The 15,911-nt window shown below is 35.8% G+C and overlaps 2 protein-coding genes across 2 annotated transcripts; one reads left to right on the top strand and one right to left on the bottom strand.

Moving 5' to 3' along the window:
• The first annotated feature begins 438 nt into the window (after positions 1 to 438).
• Positions 439 to 1,156, top strand: LOC129951056 (uncharacterized). The gene is made up of 3 exons (XM_056063062.1): positions 439 to 652; positions 719 to 893; positions 947 to 1,156. Coding segments are annotated over exons 1-3 (387 nt in total). The 5' UTR covers positions 439 to 650.
• A 1,430-nt stretch (positions 1,157 to 2,586) lies between these two features.
• On the bottom strand, positions 2,587 to 4,843 carry LOC129943205 (cytosol aminopeptidase-like). The gene is made up of 7 exons (XM_056052489.1): positions 4,538 to 4,843; positions 4,357 to 4,472; positions 3,656 to 4,297; positions 3,379 to 3,595; positions 3,066 to 3,315; positions 2,934 to 3,007; positions 2,587 to 2,868 (listed from the first exon to the last, which is right to left on the bottom strand). Exons 1-7 carry the CDS (start codon positions 4,667 to 4,669, stop codon positions 2,689 to 2,691), a joined length of 1,611 nt encoding a protein of 536 aa, XP_055908464.1. The 5' UTR covers positions 4,670 to 4,843; the 3' UTR covers positions 2,587 to 2,688.
• Between the last annotated feature and the right edge of the window lie 11,068 nt (positions 4,844 to 15,911).

Below are 15,911 nucleotides of genomic sequence, written 5' to 3'. Positions count from 1 at the left end.
GACCTCTGAAATGCGGTGCCCTGGGCGGTATCAAGGCGAAGTTGAAGCCTTCCTCTGCTGCGTACCGTTGAACAGCTTTTGCTCCTCGCTCTATCTCCTCTTGAATTTCCCTCTAGATCGTCTGAGCTCCGACAAAGTTCTTCCCGTTGTCGCAGTAGATCGTCTTCGGAAGTCCTCGAAGACAGATAAACCTTTTAAGGACAAGAATAAGACATTCAGAAGACAAATTGGAAGCTAATTCAATGTGTACAGCTTTGGAGGCAAAACAAACAAAGACGCAAATATAAGTTTTATTGGGTGACCGGCCACATACTAAGAACGGTCGTTGCGCTCGCAATCGATCCGCCGGTAGATTACCCATTATTTGTGTGCGTAATTTTGGTTTGTACTTAAAACAATTTATACATTGTCGCACAACCTTTTGACAAGCTTCTTTTGCATTTATTCAGCCCTATCGGCAATACTTTTTCCCTGGAAAAAGTTCTCTAGTTCGAAAAATCGGCATCGGCAATACTTTTTTAAGGGAAAAATTTCCAAGGAAAAATTTCCCCAATAAAAATCCCTATCGGCAATGAAGTTTCTCCCCCGAAGTATTTCTGTCTTTGTTTTGATAGGGAACAGATCTGTTAAACAAAATATGAAGCAAAAAAATGTAAGTTATAAATTTTTTCTTTCAAAATGTTCAATAAAAAAAAGATTAAATTATTTATTTTGTAAGGGCGACCAACAAAAAACAAATGGAAACTTTGGTTGATTTGATGGAAAAAAATCCAGACATTGCCTCCGGATATTCCAAAAAGAGTAAGGAGGAAGTAACCAGATTCTGGAAAATTGTTGATCGTGAGCTTAACAGTACTGGACCACCTGTTAAGTCTATATTTGAATGGAAAAAGGTTAATGTTTCTGTTAAATCTAACTAAAATTAGCTAACAAATTTTTTTTTTAGGTGTGGAGTGATAAAAAGAAGTATATCAAAAATAAAATGTCGGAAAACCTTAAAATGAAGCACGGAACTGGGGGTGGCCCTTTCCGAGAGTATAAATTTTCTGCTTTGGACGAAGCAATAATTAAATTATGCGGAATGACTCAATCAGTTGAAGGTTCCTCGGGTTCTCGGCGATTTGGGTTGCCGTCGTATATGTTGAACTCAGTATAGGGCTGAATATATAGGTTATTTTTTACCAGTAAAACATTTAAACTAAAAAAGCCTTTCCGATTATAAAATAAGTGTTTGTTAAGTGTAGGCGCGATTATGCGGATGTGTGTGCCGTCTATACAACCGATAACACCTGGTATACGATGTTTTTCGTAAAATTGGATGGCTGTGTTTCGTTTTTCCTCTGGTGTCATGTCCATATTAATCCAACTTGAACATAGCTTGTCTTCAAGTATATTTAAAACATCCTTTAATACTTCAGAAAATGAAGACTGAGCTAGACCCACGACATGGTCGTTGCCAACTCCTTTTTGGGAGAGAAAACCTACTCCCGGGGAAATTTCTCACGTGAGATTGCCGATAGGGCTGATTAGCCTTATCTTTTCCCGAAGCAATGCCACCATAGCTTGAAGTCCAGCATGGCAATTTTTTGATGCAAATACGTTAAGTACGTTTTTACAATGGTGAATTTTTGGTTAACAAAAGGGGGAATTTTATATTTGGTCCGTGGAATATGGGCGTTGCAGGTCTTCCTGGCTTGTCTTAACTTATTTCGGTTTTCCTCAGTTGGATTGGTTTTAAAACAACGGACAACATTTTGATGTGACAAAACATTTGTATCCTGGTCTCTATATTAAATGGTCTAATGCCTTAAACAATGTGAAATTTACTGAATTAACAAGATCTATCCGTCAAACATATTTTCTGATACTGATTTTAAAATTAAAAATATTCCAACTTACTTTGGATGTAATAGGATTTGTCTGTTTGAATGGTATACTTTTAAAAACTGGTCTAGGTCTTATGCTATGACAAAAACTGAATGGTATAAACCAAAGAATCATATACTTAAATACTTAGACATGTCTTGTTTATCTCAATACATAATAACATTTAAATACATGTGATACTAGAGTTTTAAAACCATCTATGAACTATACTCGTATATTAAAAATGAATGAATATGTTGTATTTGAATAATTGGTATAAACTGGTCTTAAATAGGATTTCATTTCTCGGAGTTTTCGCTTTATGACTTTCAATTAAAATGTATTACCTAATTTGTTGAGACTTTCACAAGAACTTTCTTTTTCAAACCTGCAATTTAAACTATAAAATGTGTTTCTAAATTTATTTAAAGCAGAGATAAAGTAATTTTCAATATCTGGAAAGTAAAGCGAAACTGGAATCAACTTCCGTCTTCCTTTATTTGTTTTTGGTGATTTTTCAAGCACACCTTTATTAAAAAAAAAATAATTGCGGTTTTAAACTTCAAAATTAACTATTTAACCTTTTTAAAGTTGAAAACGGTTATGAAAAAGTGATCTTTCTAATTTCAATATAGCTCTATTATCCATTTGAATTACTTAAGCCTTGCTTTTTGATCAGCTTACAGCTTATCCTTAAACTTTATAAAAATTCCAAACATCTATTTTGGAACATAAAAAATTTTGTTTATATTTCGTCCAATAGAAAAGAAAACTATTACAAATTCATACAAACGCCATCTATCTGCTATACAAAATAACTCATCAACAAGGACCTTGTTTAATTTCTTCAGGACAAGCTGTTTGATACAAGAATTGAATCAGAGTACGTGTTGGCCTTCCAGTCATTCGATGGGGAAGTAAATATGGAACACAGCCCTCCTCAGCCAGCATTCCAACTCCGGTAATATCCAGATGTGCCCAATCGATACAAGGAACAAATTGCTGAAAAACAATACCAACATCAAAAACTCGAGAATTTTAAACAAAACAAAGTATAACGAAATTACATGTAAGACTGCAGCAGCAATGCACGATGAAGCTGGTCCCCAGCCTCTGTTACTTATATCAAAGGCCATGTTTTCTGTTAGAGTTATCATCTTAAATTAATAAACCCTTTCTCTTACAAAGGTCAGACTTACGTGCTACCAAATTCCTATAATAATTCCACAAAGGCATTCGCCACATTCGGTCTCCAGTCAAAATTCCAGCCTTCTTGAATCCTTCCCAAATTTCATTTGAGTTCGAGAAGACTCCACAAGCAGCTCCAGCAAATGCACTCCTCACACCGTTTGCCATAGTCCCAACGTCCAAAACTAAACGAGGTTTATGGGTATTTTGACCATAGACAAGAGGATCAGCCATAGCGATTACTCCAATTCGATCACATTCCTAAAAAAAAAATGTATCAACCTTCAAAAGTTCAAAACTAAGACTTGGAAATGGCGATCAAACCTCAATCGCTAAAGTTTTGGTGTTAAGACAAGTCACGACATCTCCCGGCTTACAGCACAGCCCAGAAGGCATATTCTCACATAGTGGAATAATTGCGGCTATATTTATAGGCAGGGATAGGGCTGCGGCTGCACGAACTGCAGCAACTACCACAGCTGCTCCAGCCATTGAACCCCTGTAAATGTTCAAGGGCTTGGCCCGCAATGAAAGGCCGCCACTAAAAATTATACAGATGTATTAAGCTCCTTGAATCCAAATAGCACCCAACCCAACCAACCTATCGAAGGTAATTCCCTTGCCAACAAGCAGAACTGGCTTATCCTCGGGAGAAGTTCCGCAATAGCTTATTTCGAGAAACACTGGAGGTTCACACGAACCCTTTGCAACCATTAGGAACGAATTCAGATGATTTGCTTCGATCCAATTAATGGTTCTCACTTCAACCGTCACTCCACATGGACACAGGGCATCTACCGCAGCCTGGGCAAAAGCTGTGGGAGTCATTTGATTCGCCGGGGCATCAGATAGCTTACGAGCCAAATTTTGGGCTTCTCCTTTGAAGAGGCCCCTCGTCCAGGCATCAACTTCAGGTGACTCGAAAAGACACAACTGAGGTATTATCATTCGTTTTTTCTTTTTCTTGTTGTCCTGATAGCGGTATACGGAAATAGATGCTCCTTCAGCTACCTGCTCAGGATATTCCATTGCATCAACATGGACCTCAGTGCAACCCAACAGCTGGAGTTCCCGAGCACCGATGCCAGCACAGATTCTCGCATTTTCCATGCCCTCTTCTATGACTTCTTCGCTATCGTATTCGGCACCCTCTGGGCCGAGCCCAATTATAGCCACCGAATGGAATTCTGGATCGACATTTTGGAAAACTTTTCCCTTGCCCAAGACTCCATTGATATTGGTTCTAAGAGTCAAGAAAAAAAAATGGAATGCAAAGATCACCAGGACTTTAGATTTACTTACTCTTGAATCAAGCTATGGATCTTTCCATGGGTCCTATCATCAAATTTCTCTCCAATTGAAGTTAATTTTGGTGGTTTGTCTCCTTCCTTTTCGTACAGTCCAAGAACTAATCCTTTCTTAAAGTTAGAAAAAAGAATGGTGTAGAGAAATAGTGTAGTTACCGGCCCAAACAAATTCTTACCACGGGACACTTCGAAACTTCACCCTGCTGACTTGAATACCTAGCAATTGAGGTTACATTGAGAATTGACGTATTTTTTGAAAATTGCGAAAACTTTGAAATTTGACCGACTTTTATAATACGTTGCAACATATTTAAGTTTGTTTAAATATTTCAAATAATTAGCAACTTTTTTGGACAACACGACTAAAATTTTTATATAAAAAGTAAATCTGCTAAAAAAACAAACGCAGCTGATAAGAAAATTAATATGTTTTGAAAAAATAAAACTGAATTGATTTCTGTCTGATAGAATACTTGAAAAATTTCTGAGAAAAGTACGATAATAAAGTAGTATTTGAATACAGTGCTGAAAAATAAGTTCAAAAGAAAAATTGTATAGTTTGCCAGATCAACAGATTTTTGGTATCATAATTACAGAAATTCTTGCAGTCAAATGTCTGGTAGTTTCGTTTAAAATTCAAAGAAATAATTTCTTTGGAGTTATACTTTTTGACAGCTGTCACATGATTTATACTCAGTATAGCTCGATGGGCCACATTATATCATTGTTACCAGAATAGTGGAAGGCAACCATGCTAACCATTGTATTCTATCCCCTCTCGGCTGGAATCTGATGGTAAATGAGATCATTGCTGGTCTGGATGTCGAGGGTTTCAGAGCCTATGTGGATGACGCTGCTATATTGGTTTTAGGAAAGCATCTTAACACCCTAAAAGAACTCTTACAAAATGCGTTAGACAAACTAATATTTTGGGCTGATCGCGGTGGACTGCGTGTTAACCCACGAAAAACTGAATTTGTCCTATTGATGTTGACAGATGATGCTAAGTACCTGGGTCTTGTTTTAGAGGAAAAAATTAATTGGAAGCGCAATGTACAAGAAAGAGTTAAAAAAGTTACATAGCTCTTCCAGCAAAGAAGCTATTGGTTATAAAAGGGGCCTACAATGCCGAATCAAACATTGGTTATACAGATTGGTAATCAGGCCAATTTTAAAGTTCGTTGTGGAAGTATGGCGGTGGACTGAACCCAATTTTTGACGGTTTTCAAGCATAAATCGGGCAATACTGCTGCAATTTTACGTTCCGTATTCGTACGAAGTTCATAAATCGTCGCTTACTTGTTGGAACACACTTTAAACTTGACATAGCCTCACAAAAAATAGTCTAACGGCGTCAAACCGCGGCAAAGCGACTAGATAATTTGGTGGTATAACACGTTCTCCAAACTTGGTTTCCAGTAAATTGATTGTGACGTTCGCTGTGTGGCTTGTGGCGCCGCCGCGCCGCAGTCTTCCTGTTGGAACCACATGTCCTCCAAGTCCATATCATCCAATTGGGGCCAAAAATATTTGGTTATTATTGAACAGTAGCAATCCCCATTCACAATAACGTACCGGTCTTGATCATCACGGAAGAAGTACGGCCCAATGACGCCACCGCGCCGGACCATAAACCACACTAAACCGTAATTTTTCGGGATGCAATGATGACTCATGCAGTACGTGCGGATTGCTTCCTGACCAATACCGCATATTTTGTTTATTAACAAAGCCATTTACCTAGAAATAAGCCTCATTGCTTAAGATGACTTTTCTCGATCAATTTAATCTTGTTAGGATGTAGGCCAAGTTCTTTTCGCAAAATTTGCTACAACGACATCACAGAAATTCCGCCCAATGCTTGAGAACGACGTGTGAGAGACACATTTGGGCTTTCTGCAACTGAAGCCTCAGCGGCAGCAATATTCTCGATTCTACGGGCACTTTTTGTCTCCTGGCACGGGAACATTTTGTAGTGTGCCTATGGATTAAATATTTTCCACTAGGACGATTATGACGATCATAAATTGGACGTAAGTCTCTTAACGTTGAGGCCACTGACTTCGAATTTCGGTAGCAAATTTTAATAATTTCAACTTGTTGTTGGCTCATATATCTTTCCATCATGAAATGGCAAACTTTACTGTAGGGAAATGTCTTAGAACGGCAAGTAATATGGCGTAGCGTCCTGTTGATAACCCCTGTATAAGAGGATCACTTCGTACGACCCCATTCGCGGCACTGGACACCCTACTTTACCTTATACCTCTTAAAATATTTAGCATACAAAGAGCTGCAAGTTCTGCTATTCGCCTAAAAGGTTCGTCGCAGTGGATTAACAACCACATTGGCCACCCAGTAATTCTAAGGTATTTAAAATAAACCATCCCGCAACTACAATTTGATAGAAACTTCCAGATTTCTACACCTTTTAGATTTTTCTAGGAAGATAATGCATTTCAAGAAGACGACCAAAATCAAATGATGGGGTTGGTTGGAACGACTGCAATTATTCTACCTTCCTAATCATTATAACGTGTTTCAGGTGGAACTATTGTCGATTTTTTTTTATAAGCGCACACTTAAGGGGATATTACTACCCTTATTAAGCAAAGACACAGTGTGAGCACTAGGAAGAGAAGAGAGGAGTTGAAAGGATGTATCGGTGCACATTGGTTTTGAATTCCTGAATATTGCAATGGCTGGGGAAAACAAAAAGTGAAAAGGCATTCCACATTCGCGTAGTACGGCTAAAAAACGAATCTCTATACTTGACAGTACGGCCGAAGTTAGGCTCGAGGGTATACTGATGAGCATTCCTAGAAGCTCGAGTATTAGGGTTGCACTGTTTAAGGGGAGGAATGCAACTGCCTATTTCTCTTGAGCATAAACCGTTAAAATAACGGTAAAAAAGCGTGAGACAAGAAACTTTACGACGATGTTCAAGCGAAGTAAATGATCCTATGATGGTGTTATCACCGATTAATTTAAATGCTATCCGTTCAATGCTGTACAAGAGGCTTAAGTAGGTTGCAGGTGCACCAGCCCAAATATGGGAGTTATACTCAAGCTTTGGACGTATATAAGTTTTGTAAAAAAACCCAAACATCACCGAGAATATCGAGATGTTCAGTCTCCTCGATGCAAGCGCCATCCATGGATAATGGCAAAGGGGGGGAATCTCGCTTTAACGATACAAGACAGCATTGCGCTTTCGAAGCATTAAATTCCATCATTTTTTTAATCCTCATTCAAGAATGCTGTTTGGCTCGGAATTTAATAAGCTTATCATATAATTTTCGTTGCAATATCCGAAGAAGAGCGATATGATTCTGAAAAGGAATATGAAAAGCTGAGAGTACTGTCGTCAGCGAAACAATGTATTGGATTAGAAGTTGCAGACAGGAGATCATTAATAAAAATGAGAAAGAGTGTTGGAGATAGAACAGAGTCCTTGGGCACACCAGCATTTATTATGTGGTTTTCAGACTTGAACCCATCCAATACTACTTGTACTGTGCAATCCGAAAGGTAATTACCGAAAGCACGCATTTTCGATAAGAGAGCCTTATGGCAAACCCTATCAAATGCTTTTAAAATATCAAGTGCAATAATCTTACTTTCTCCAAAACTATGTAAAGATTTGCTCCACTGTTCGGTGAGATGAACCATGAGATCACCAGTGGACCTATTGCTGCGAAAGCTGTACTGCCGGTCATTAAAAAGCTTTCGGTCTTCGAGATATTTCTTAAGCTGATAATTTACCAGCGTTTCCATGACCTGGGAAAGAAGAGTCATAACACTCACTAGCAGCGTTGAATCGGCGGCGAACTGCCTAAGGAATAGATTAGCTTTCTCTAAGGAACTAACAAATGGAGTCGATAAAGAAGACTTTTCCTGGGTTAAAGAAAACTTGATAAAAACATCTGATATCCTCTAAAGAACTAACAAATTTTGTAAGTAAGTCAGGCTGCTATCAAATCTCTGGACTCTGTCTCTACAAACTCACCTTTGATTGGTGCTGGGCCATAGAGACATTTCAAAAAAAAAAAGGCAGATGAACTCTATAAAATGGTACAATACAAAACCATCTAACAAGTTTGGCGAATGCTGTCACACCAATCAATACATGTTAATAACGCTATAAAGAAGGCTAACAGCAAACGCATATAACCTCGATATTCAAGGTCATAACCGGGAACTGTCTAATAGAAAAGCATGCCACGTGACTGGGTGTGTCCTCAATGACTTTTACAGAAGCTGTATAGATGAAGAAGAGGAGAAAATAGTTCTTCACCTCCTCGGTACGTGCCCTGCTCTACCTTTAAAACACAAGTCCTACCTAGGAGAATTCTTCTACACCGCTCTAAATGATCTCAGTCATATTAGTATAATCAATTTTCACGTTTCGTAAGAAGAAAGTCTCAAAATGTATGTCGCATCACAATGGCCTAAGTGTCACTTTAACCTAACCTTACCTACTAGAATATTGTTACTGTGTGAAGTAGGGCCTCACCCAACAAACCTCTCCATCTAGCTCGGTGTCGGTCCCTAGCTAAAACCTTTTTCGACATCGAAAGGTTCTGTTAAGTTGTTTCCAACCTTTATGGAGCAGCGTGAATTCTCCATAGTCATCCTGTACCTTGAAATCGATGAAAAGATGGTGGGTGTCGATTTGGTGTTCTTGAGTTTTTTCCAGAATCTGCCGATCATTCTTCCTGACAGCGGAATTCAGTTCTTTTTCGCCGTTCGAACATCCGACACATCGTACGCTGTGTCCAATATTCATTAGACATAACTGCCCAGTAGAGTCAGTAATCCAAGCAAACATGGATCGGTTTTGCATCATGTTTTGTCTTCTGGCTTGCGGGCTTACAAAATCCAACTCTTTAACGAATTGATGTCGAATGACCATCTAGCACGTCACAAGTTTGGTGAATGGGCCTACGATCCCGATCAATACACCTTTATCAATACAATTTTATCCACCGAAGTAGTATAAATATCGGACTTGAGGAATAAAATGCTCCTCCCTAGTGTAAAAAATGTGCTCCGAGCATCAAAATTGCTCCTAAAGGAGGACAGCTATGACACTGGCTCGTTGGTGTAGTATCATGGGCAGTATGCATTGAGTGTCATTTGTGTGCTTGTGTGTGGAAAAAAAGGTGGATGAAATTTGTGGGGATTGAAAATGTGATAGGAAATTTCGAATTGATAATGAATGAAAATGTAAGGAAAATGTAAGGAAAAAAAAAAAAAAAAAAAAAGTGTTGGTAGAAAACTATTGTTGGGACTGTAAGAATATACTTTTTGGGCATGGGAATAGGGATGGGAAAATTTCATGCATGTTAATTACAACAACTATACAGTAGTATAAATATCGGACTTGAGGAATAGAGCATTTGGGTAAAATGTATTTTGTTGTTGTAAATTGTGAATTTTGGTGTGAATTTAGTTTTCGTGACTGTGAATTGCGGTTAGTGATGTACCTACAAAATTTTTTTATGTTTTTAGCTTGAATATTGACGTGGAGGATGCGGTGTATGTACACTGTACAGTAGGATGCTAGAAAAAAGGGATTCTTGTATGGTTTGTAGGTAGATTTCATTAGAGTATGGGTATATGAGTTTTGTATGGTAATGAGATCATATTACATCAGTGGGAGTTCATTGACTTTAAGATGCATTGGTTGTTTGAAGGTTGATAGTAATTTATGAAAAACAATTTAAGAAATAATAGAAAGGAAACAAATATTTTATGTCGTTTATAATAATTGTGATTTATTAATCCATGAATTGTTAGTCGGTGGGAAGCCGAGCCATTTAACATATACATTGTCTCCATTACTTTTAAGTACTTTTTCCACGAGATAAATATGAGGGTATTTAGTCTTTTGTAATTCTTTTTCGTAAAAACATCCACTAATAGGTTGACCATTAAAATCTTCAAGGAGATATGTTGGCGGGTTGGTTAGGTTTACTTTTCTTATCATAAAAATTTCCGTTGTCCAATTTGGTGTGTAGCCTTTCTCGAAAACGTGTTTGAACTTGCTTATTCTAACATTGTCGCCAACTCTATATTTACCCTGTGGAGCGATTTTAATTCTATTATAAGCTGTAGATAAGATTTTTTTAGAGTTTTCCTGATTCACATCGATTGGGCGCATTTTTATAGTTCTATGCATAGAGTGATTGTATTCTTTCAACAAATCATTAATAATGCACGTCCATTTGTAATTACCATTAAGACTGAATTCCTTCCACATTTTCTCCTTAAGTGTGCGATTAAAACGTTCAACAATTGATGCCTTAAGGGAGCTGTATGTAGAGTAATGATTTATGTTGTATAATTTCATTAAATCGTGAAACATCTTATTAAAAAATTCTTTTCCATCATCAGTTTGAAGGTTCTTAGGCTGTCGTGATGATCTGATGAAAATTGATTTCATCGCTTCTGCAACAGATAAAGCGGTCTTATTTTTTAAAGCAACTGCCCATGCATATTTCGAGAATGTGTCAATGACCGTCATTAGGTATTTATAGCCATTATTTTCCTTGTGGTAAGATATCATTTCAACCAAATCAGCTTGCCACAGGTCATCAAATCCTTTGATAACAACCCTACGTCGATTGAAATTCTTTCTTGCTGACCTGTGAAGCTCTTCAACAACTTGTCGTTTACTCATTTTTTAAAAGAATGCAAGAAAAAAACATTTATGTATGGTTTTATAATAACATTTATTTTAATCTTTTATATAGTAACATTAGTTTTTTTAATCTTATCAAACGATGCTCAATCATAAAACATCCACACGTATCTGGTCCCTCTTTACATGTATTTGAAGACCACGAACAGTTTGTAAAATGACATCCATGTTTAGAATTAACTTTACTAACGTTTTTATAGTTACTAAAATATGAAATATTACTTATAATCTCATCATGATGTTCTTCAAGTAAATCATATTTATAAGCCCTTAAAAAACTCATAATTTCATTTAAAATTAAAGATATGTTTATATTCGACATGATGTGCTATCGTTTTGATTTACAAATAAACTGAATCCAAGATCGGTTAGCTATGATTTCTTATATGAAAATATTTGGTTCACCTTCTTGATTCTCTTTCAGTTTTCCTATATGAAGAAGAAAATACTTTCGAAGATCATCCAACAAGCGAATTGTATTCAAATTTTGTATGTCAATGTAATCTCTTAAGATTTTTTCTTTATTTTCTAATTTATCATCTATGTATGCTTTGTTTACTGCTTCATCGGGCGTTGTAGGACTTTTTATGTTGCGAAGACGTTTTCCTTCAATATCAAAGTCACCATTCTCAGTTCGCTTAAAACCATTACCAGGAGGTCCTGCAGGACCAACAATTACTCTTTGAAATTTATTAGTGCTTCTTCCGAACTTGTCAACACTCATTTTGCTAATAAATTAAATTTTGCTCACGCAACTCTTCCACAATTGAATTTATTTCATTTTTATGGTTGTTATGCCCTGATTTTTCAGAAGCAATTAAAAGTCTCAACCTATCCACAAGCTCATTTGGATCATCCCAATACACAAAATCAATAGGGTTGGTTGAGTAGATCATTGCAGGTGCATTAATTGTGTATGCTTTTCCAATTTTCTTTTGTGTATTTTGTGTCATACCCTGGACCAAAGGTTTAATGATTTTCTTATACTTTTGTCCTCTATTACCTTTAACCTGTGAATTCATATCATGATTTTTCATGTGTGCACATGTTTTTTGTAGTATTGTCTGATACTGCTTTAAATCTTCACTAGTATAAATACTCTTTCGTGGATTTTTATGTAGAACAAGTTCGAGAAGACCATCAGTTCCACGGAAAATTTCTTTATCAATTACAATATTGTTTTCATCATTAATTCGAAAATTTGATCTCCCTAACTTGTTTGAATTTGATTCAACGTCAAAGTATGGACCATAGATTTTATCATGATCTGAATTTGAAAGTATGGCTTCATTAATCGGAGTACTTTCATTGAAGCTATTTGAAGGTGTTTTAAATGAAGAGTCGTCATCGGCTAACATTGAATTCGTTAATGATAAATTTAAATCTCTCTCTAGAGAAATTTTTTCATCTTCTTCTTCTATAGGACTTTTAAATTGAAGACGACGTTTTACAGTAGGTGGTTTTATTTCTTTAAATTCATCATTTATGTTTTCATTATTTTTCACATTTTTCGCGATTTTCTGTAAGGGTTCAACAATTGTTTTGAACGTGTTTTCAATTTCAGTATCTTTAATCAATTTTCCAGTCTTGAGGAGCATATACTTTTTCTTTAAAGCTTTCTGTGTATTTATAAGATTTTTAAGCGTATTCATATTCGTATCCATAGCTATTTAGAGTGTTAGATTACTTCTAATAGGATCTGAAGAATGGATAGTCCAATACAGGACGGTTCAATACAGGACGGTTCAATACAGGTCGGTTCAATACAGGGCTATTCAATACAGGGCTGTTCAATACAGGGCTGTTCAATACAGGGCTGTTCAATACAGGGGCTGTTCAATACAAGGCAGTATAATACAGGTAATATTAAGATAGGTGTATTAATATGAAAAGCAGTTTCACGACTGTATCAATTTATAAAATAACTGTTTCTTTAAAAGATTTTTTATACCGTCCATTTTTAACGCAACTATCTTTATCAATAACTAAAAACCCATACAATTCTTTCCAGCATTCTGAACACAACTCTTTAAACTGTTTGAACGTCATATCTGAATTAATATGATCATTAAAAATATGTTTCAAATTAAGATCATCTTGCTTGAAAAGAATTATATAGTTAGCGTTATCTCGAATCAAATGTTTTGGAATGTGTGTATATGATTGGCATAAGTAGAAGCTATCTACACCGCTATGTCGACCCATACAAAAGTAGTCTCTTATGGTATTTTGTTTTTCACAAGCTACATCGTCAAATATGAAAACTGAATTGGGTTTAGCCTTAGAAGGCAGCATAACTTCACAATTATTTGAAAATTCATAATAATGCATTTCTTTTATTGATTTTATAACCTTTTTTAGATATGCATATTTTGGTTGATGCAATGATTTTGAATAAAGGTATATATTTTCAAACTTTAAACCATTGACATCTAAAAGAATGCTTAACATAACGTTTGTTTTCCCACAATTAGATGGGCCTACAATTATTCCTCGAATACTATTTGGAAATAATGTTCCATGCTTCTTTTTTTGTTTTACATTTCCATCAAAGTTTTGTACAGAAATAGCTTCTTGCTGTCTTACAAACTTCATTTTGTAGAATGAGGCTTTTACACATAAATCCCCGTGTTTTATAAACATTATTTCATAATCGCTCCATGCGTCTAAGAAAACAGTTATATAATGATTGATTTTAAGACCCACTCTGTTAGTTTGAATAATTCAGTTCAGGGAAACGGATTGGTTAATTCAATAATAAACAAACTTCCTTTTGAGTTACATCTACCATCTTATAATTTTTGTGGACCTGGAACTAAACTTAAAGAGCGTCTTGCTAGAGGAGACCGTGGAATCAACCAATTGGATGAAGCTTGTCGAGAACACGATATTGCATACAGTAAAAGCAATAATTTGAATTATAGACATACAGCCGATAAAATTTTGGGTGAGAAATCCTGGCAGAGGTTTAGAGCTAAGGATTCAACACTACCAGAAAAAATAAATAGTCTTTTAGTTACGAGCATGATGAAGGCTAAATCTACTCTTGGAATGGGTATATCATCAAAAACAAAAACAAAGAAAGTCCGTCAGTGCCCTAGGATTAAGAAAACAAATCTATTCAAAAATGCGGTAAAAGAAGCCAGAGCGGCAATAAAAAATCTGAACACTGAAGACTCAAATAAATTAGCAACAACGGCTTTACATGCAGCCAGACAAATAATAAAGAAAAAACGTAGGAGTATAACACTTCCTAGAGTAATACCAATTCCCAAAGTTGGAGGACTTTTACCATTGCTACCTATCTTAGCAGGGTTATCAGCTGTAGGTTCTCTTACCGGTGGTGTTGCAGGAATGGCGAAAGCTATAAACGATTCAAAGATCGGAAGACAACAATTGGAAGAAAATAGACGTCACAATAAAGCTATGGAAACAATAAAACTTAAACAAGGAAAGGGCCTTTATCTGAAGCCATATAAAACTGGTTTGGGGTTATTTTTAAGTCCGCAAGAATCAAAAAACTATTAAAAATGCTACCCAACCGCCCTCTCACTAACATAGATATATCGCATTTTGGCAAAAACTATATCCCAAATTTCCGAGGCGTTTTTATGAGGGATGAATTGCCAAACAAACCATTTAAAAGAGAGAGTGGAGTCGTAAATTTAGATGATAATAGTGGGATCGGTACCCATTGGGTAGCATATAACAAAAATAAAAATAATGTACAATATTTTGATAGCTTTGGTAATTTAAGACCTCCCCAGGAAATAGTAAGATACTTGCATGGAAATAATATTTATTACAATCATAAATGTTTACAGCGTTTTAATACATTTAATTGTGGACATTTATGTTTGAAGTTTCTTGTTGATCAGAATAAATAAGCTATACATTATAAAATTCGTTTCATTTCTTTTCCACTGATAATGTCGATAACACTTACACTGAGCGGGAACAAGTCTACTCTCACAACAGAGTACTTTCCACCAATAGTATTAGACTCGAATTATGTTTGTGGATTAGTGGATTTCCAAACATACAACTCCATACCTAACGTTGATGTAATGAATAATTTATTTCATTTAGGTAATGATGTAATTAAACTTCCTATTGGCTCTTACGAAATTGAAGATATAAATAATTTTATTCAAGAAGGGCTTTTAAAAAAAAATAATACGGCAAGCGTAAAGATCAGAGCAAATAACAACACTTTAAAATGTGAAATATACTGCAGTGAAGACATAGATTTTTCACATCCTAATTCCATTGGTTCACTACTGGGGTTCAGTAACAGAAAACTGGTTGCAAAACAAATGCATGAGTCAGATCTTTACGTTGATATCAATCGTGTAAATACGGTGAGAGTTGAGTGTAACTTAATTGACGGAACATTTATAAATAACCAATCTGCGCATATACTTCATCAATTTTCAATCAAAGTCAGTCCAGGGTATAAAATAATTGAGGTTCCTAAAAATGTTATTTATTTACCAGTGAACGTGAAGAAGATAAGTTCAATAACAATAAATTTGTTAGATCAAGACGGAAACCTTATTAACTTTCGAGGTGAATTAATAACGATACGATTACACCTCAATCACCAAAAATGATAATTTATAATACTATATCTGATGCTAATAATTCCTATAAAAGACAGGGTTCACCGGGCTCTATAATCAATGCTTCATCAACTCCTAAAGCAACAGTACAAACGCTAACAGAAGCAAACCAATTGTTTTTATTATCATTAGGATTCACATTGAAGAAAAGAAAATAATAAATTCAATTTAACAAAGTAAGATATGCTGAATATTTTTCAAGAACCAACATTTGATGATAGT

The sequence above is a fragment of the Eupeodes corollae genome, chromosome 1 (assembly GCF_945859685.1).
Source record: "Eupeodes corollae chromosome 1, idEupCoro1.1, whole genome shotgun sequence".
NCBI lineage: Eukaryota > Metazoa > Arthropoda > Insecta > Diptera > Syrphidae > Eupeodes > Eupeodes corollae.
This window is presented reverse-complemented; position numbering and strand designations above follow the sequence as displayed.

Excerpts from the sequence above, each read along its gene's own strand:
- LOC129951056 (XM_056063062.1), top strand. Across the intron at positions 894-946 it reads CTATATTTGAATGGAAAAAG|GTGTGGAGTGATAAAAAGAA; the intron begins GTTAATGTTTCT and ends TTTTTTTTTTAG.
- LOC129943205 (XM_056052489.1), bottom strand. The coding sequence starts at position 4,669 with ATGTTGCAACGTATTATAAAAGTCGGTCAAATTTCAAAGTTTTCGCAA. Across the intron at positions 4,473-4,537 it reads AAGTTTCGAAGTGTCCCGTG|AAAGGATTAGTTCTTGGACT; the intron begins GTAAGAATTTGT and ends TCTAACTTTAAG. Across the intron at positions 2,869-2,933 it reads TTGCTGCTGCAGTCTTACAT|CAATTTGTTCCTTGTATCGA; the intron begins GTAATTTCGTTA and ends ATTGTTTTTCAG.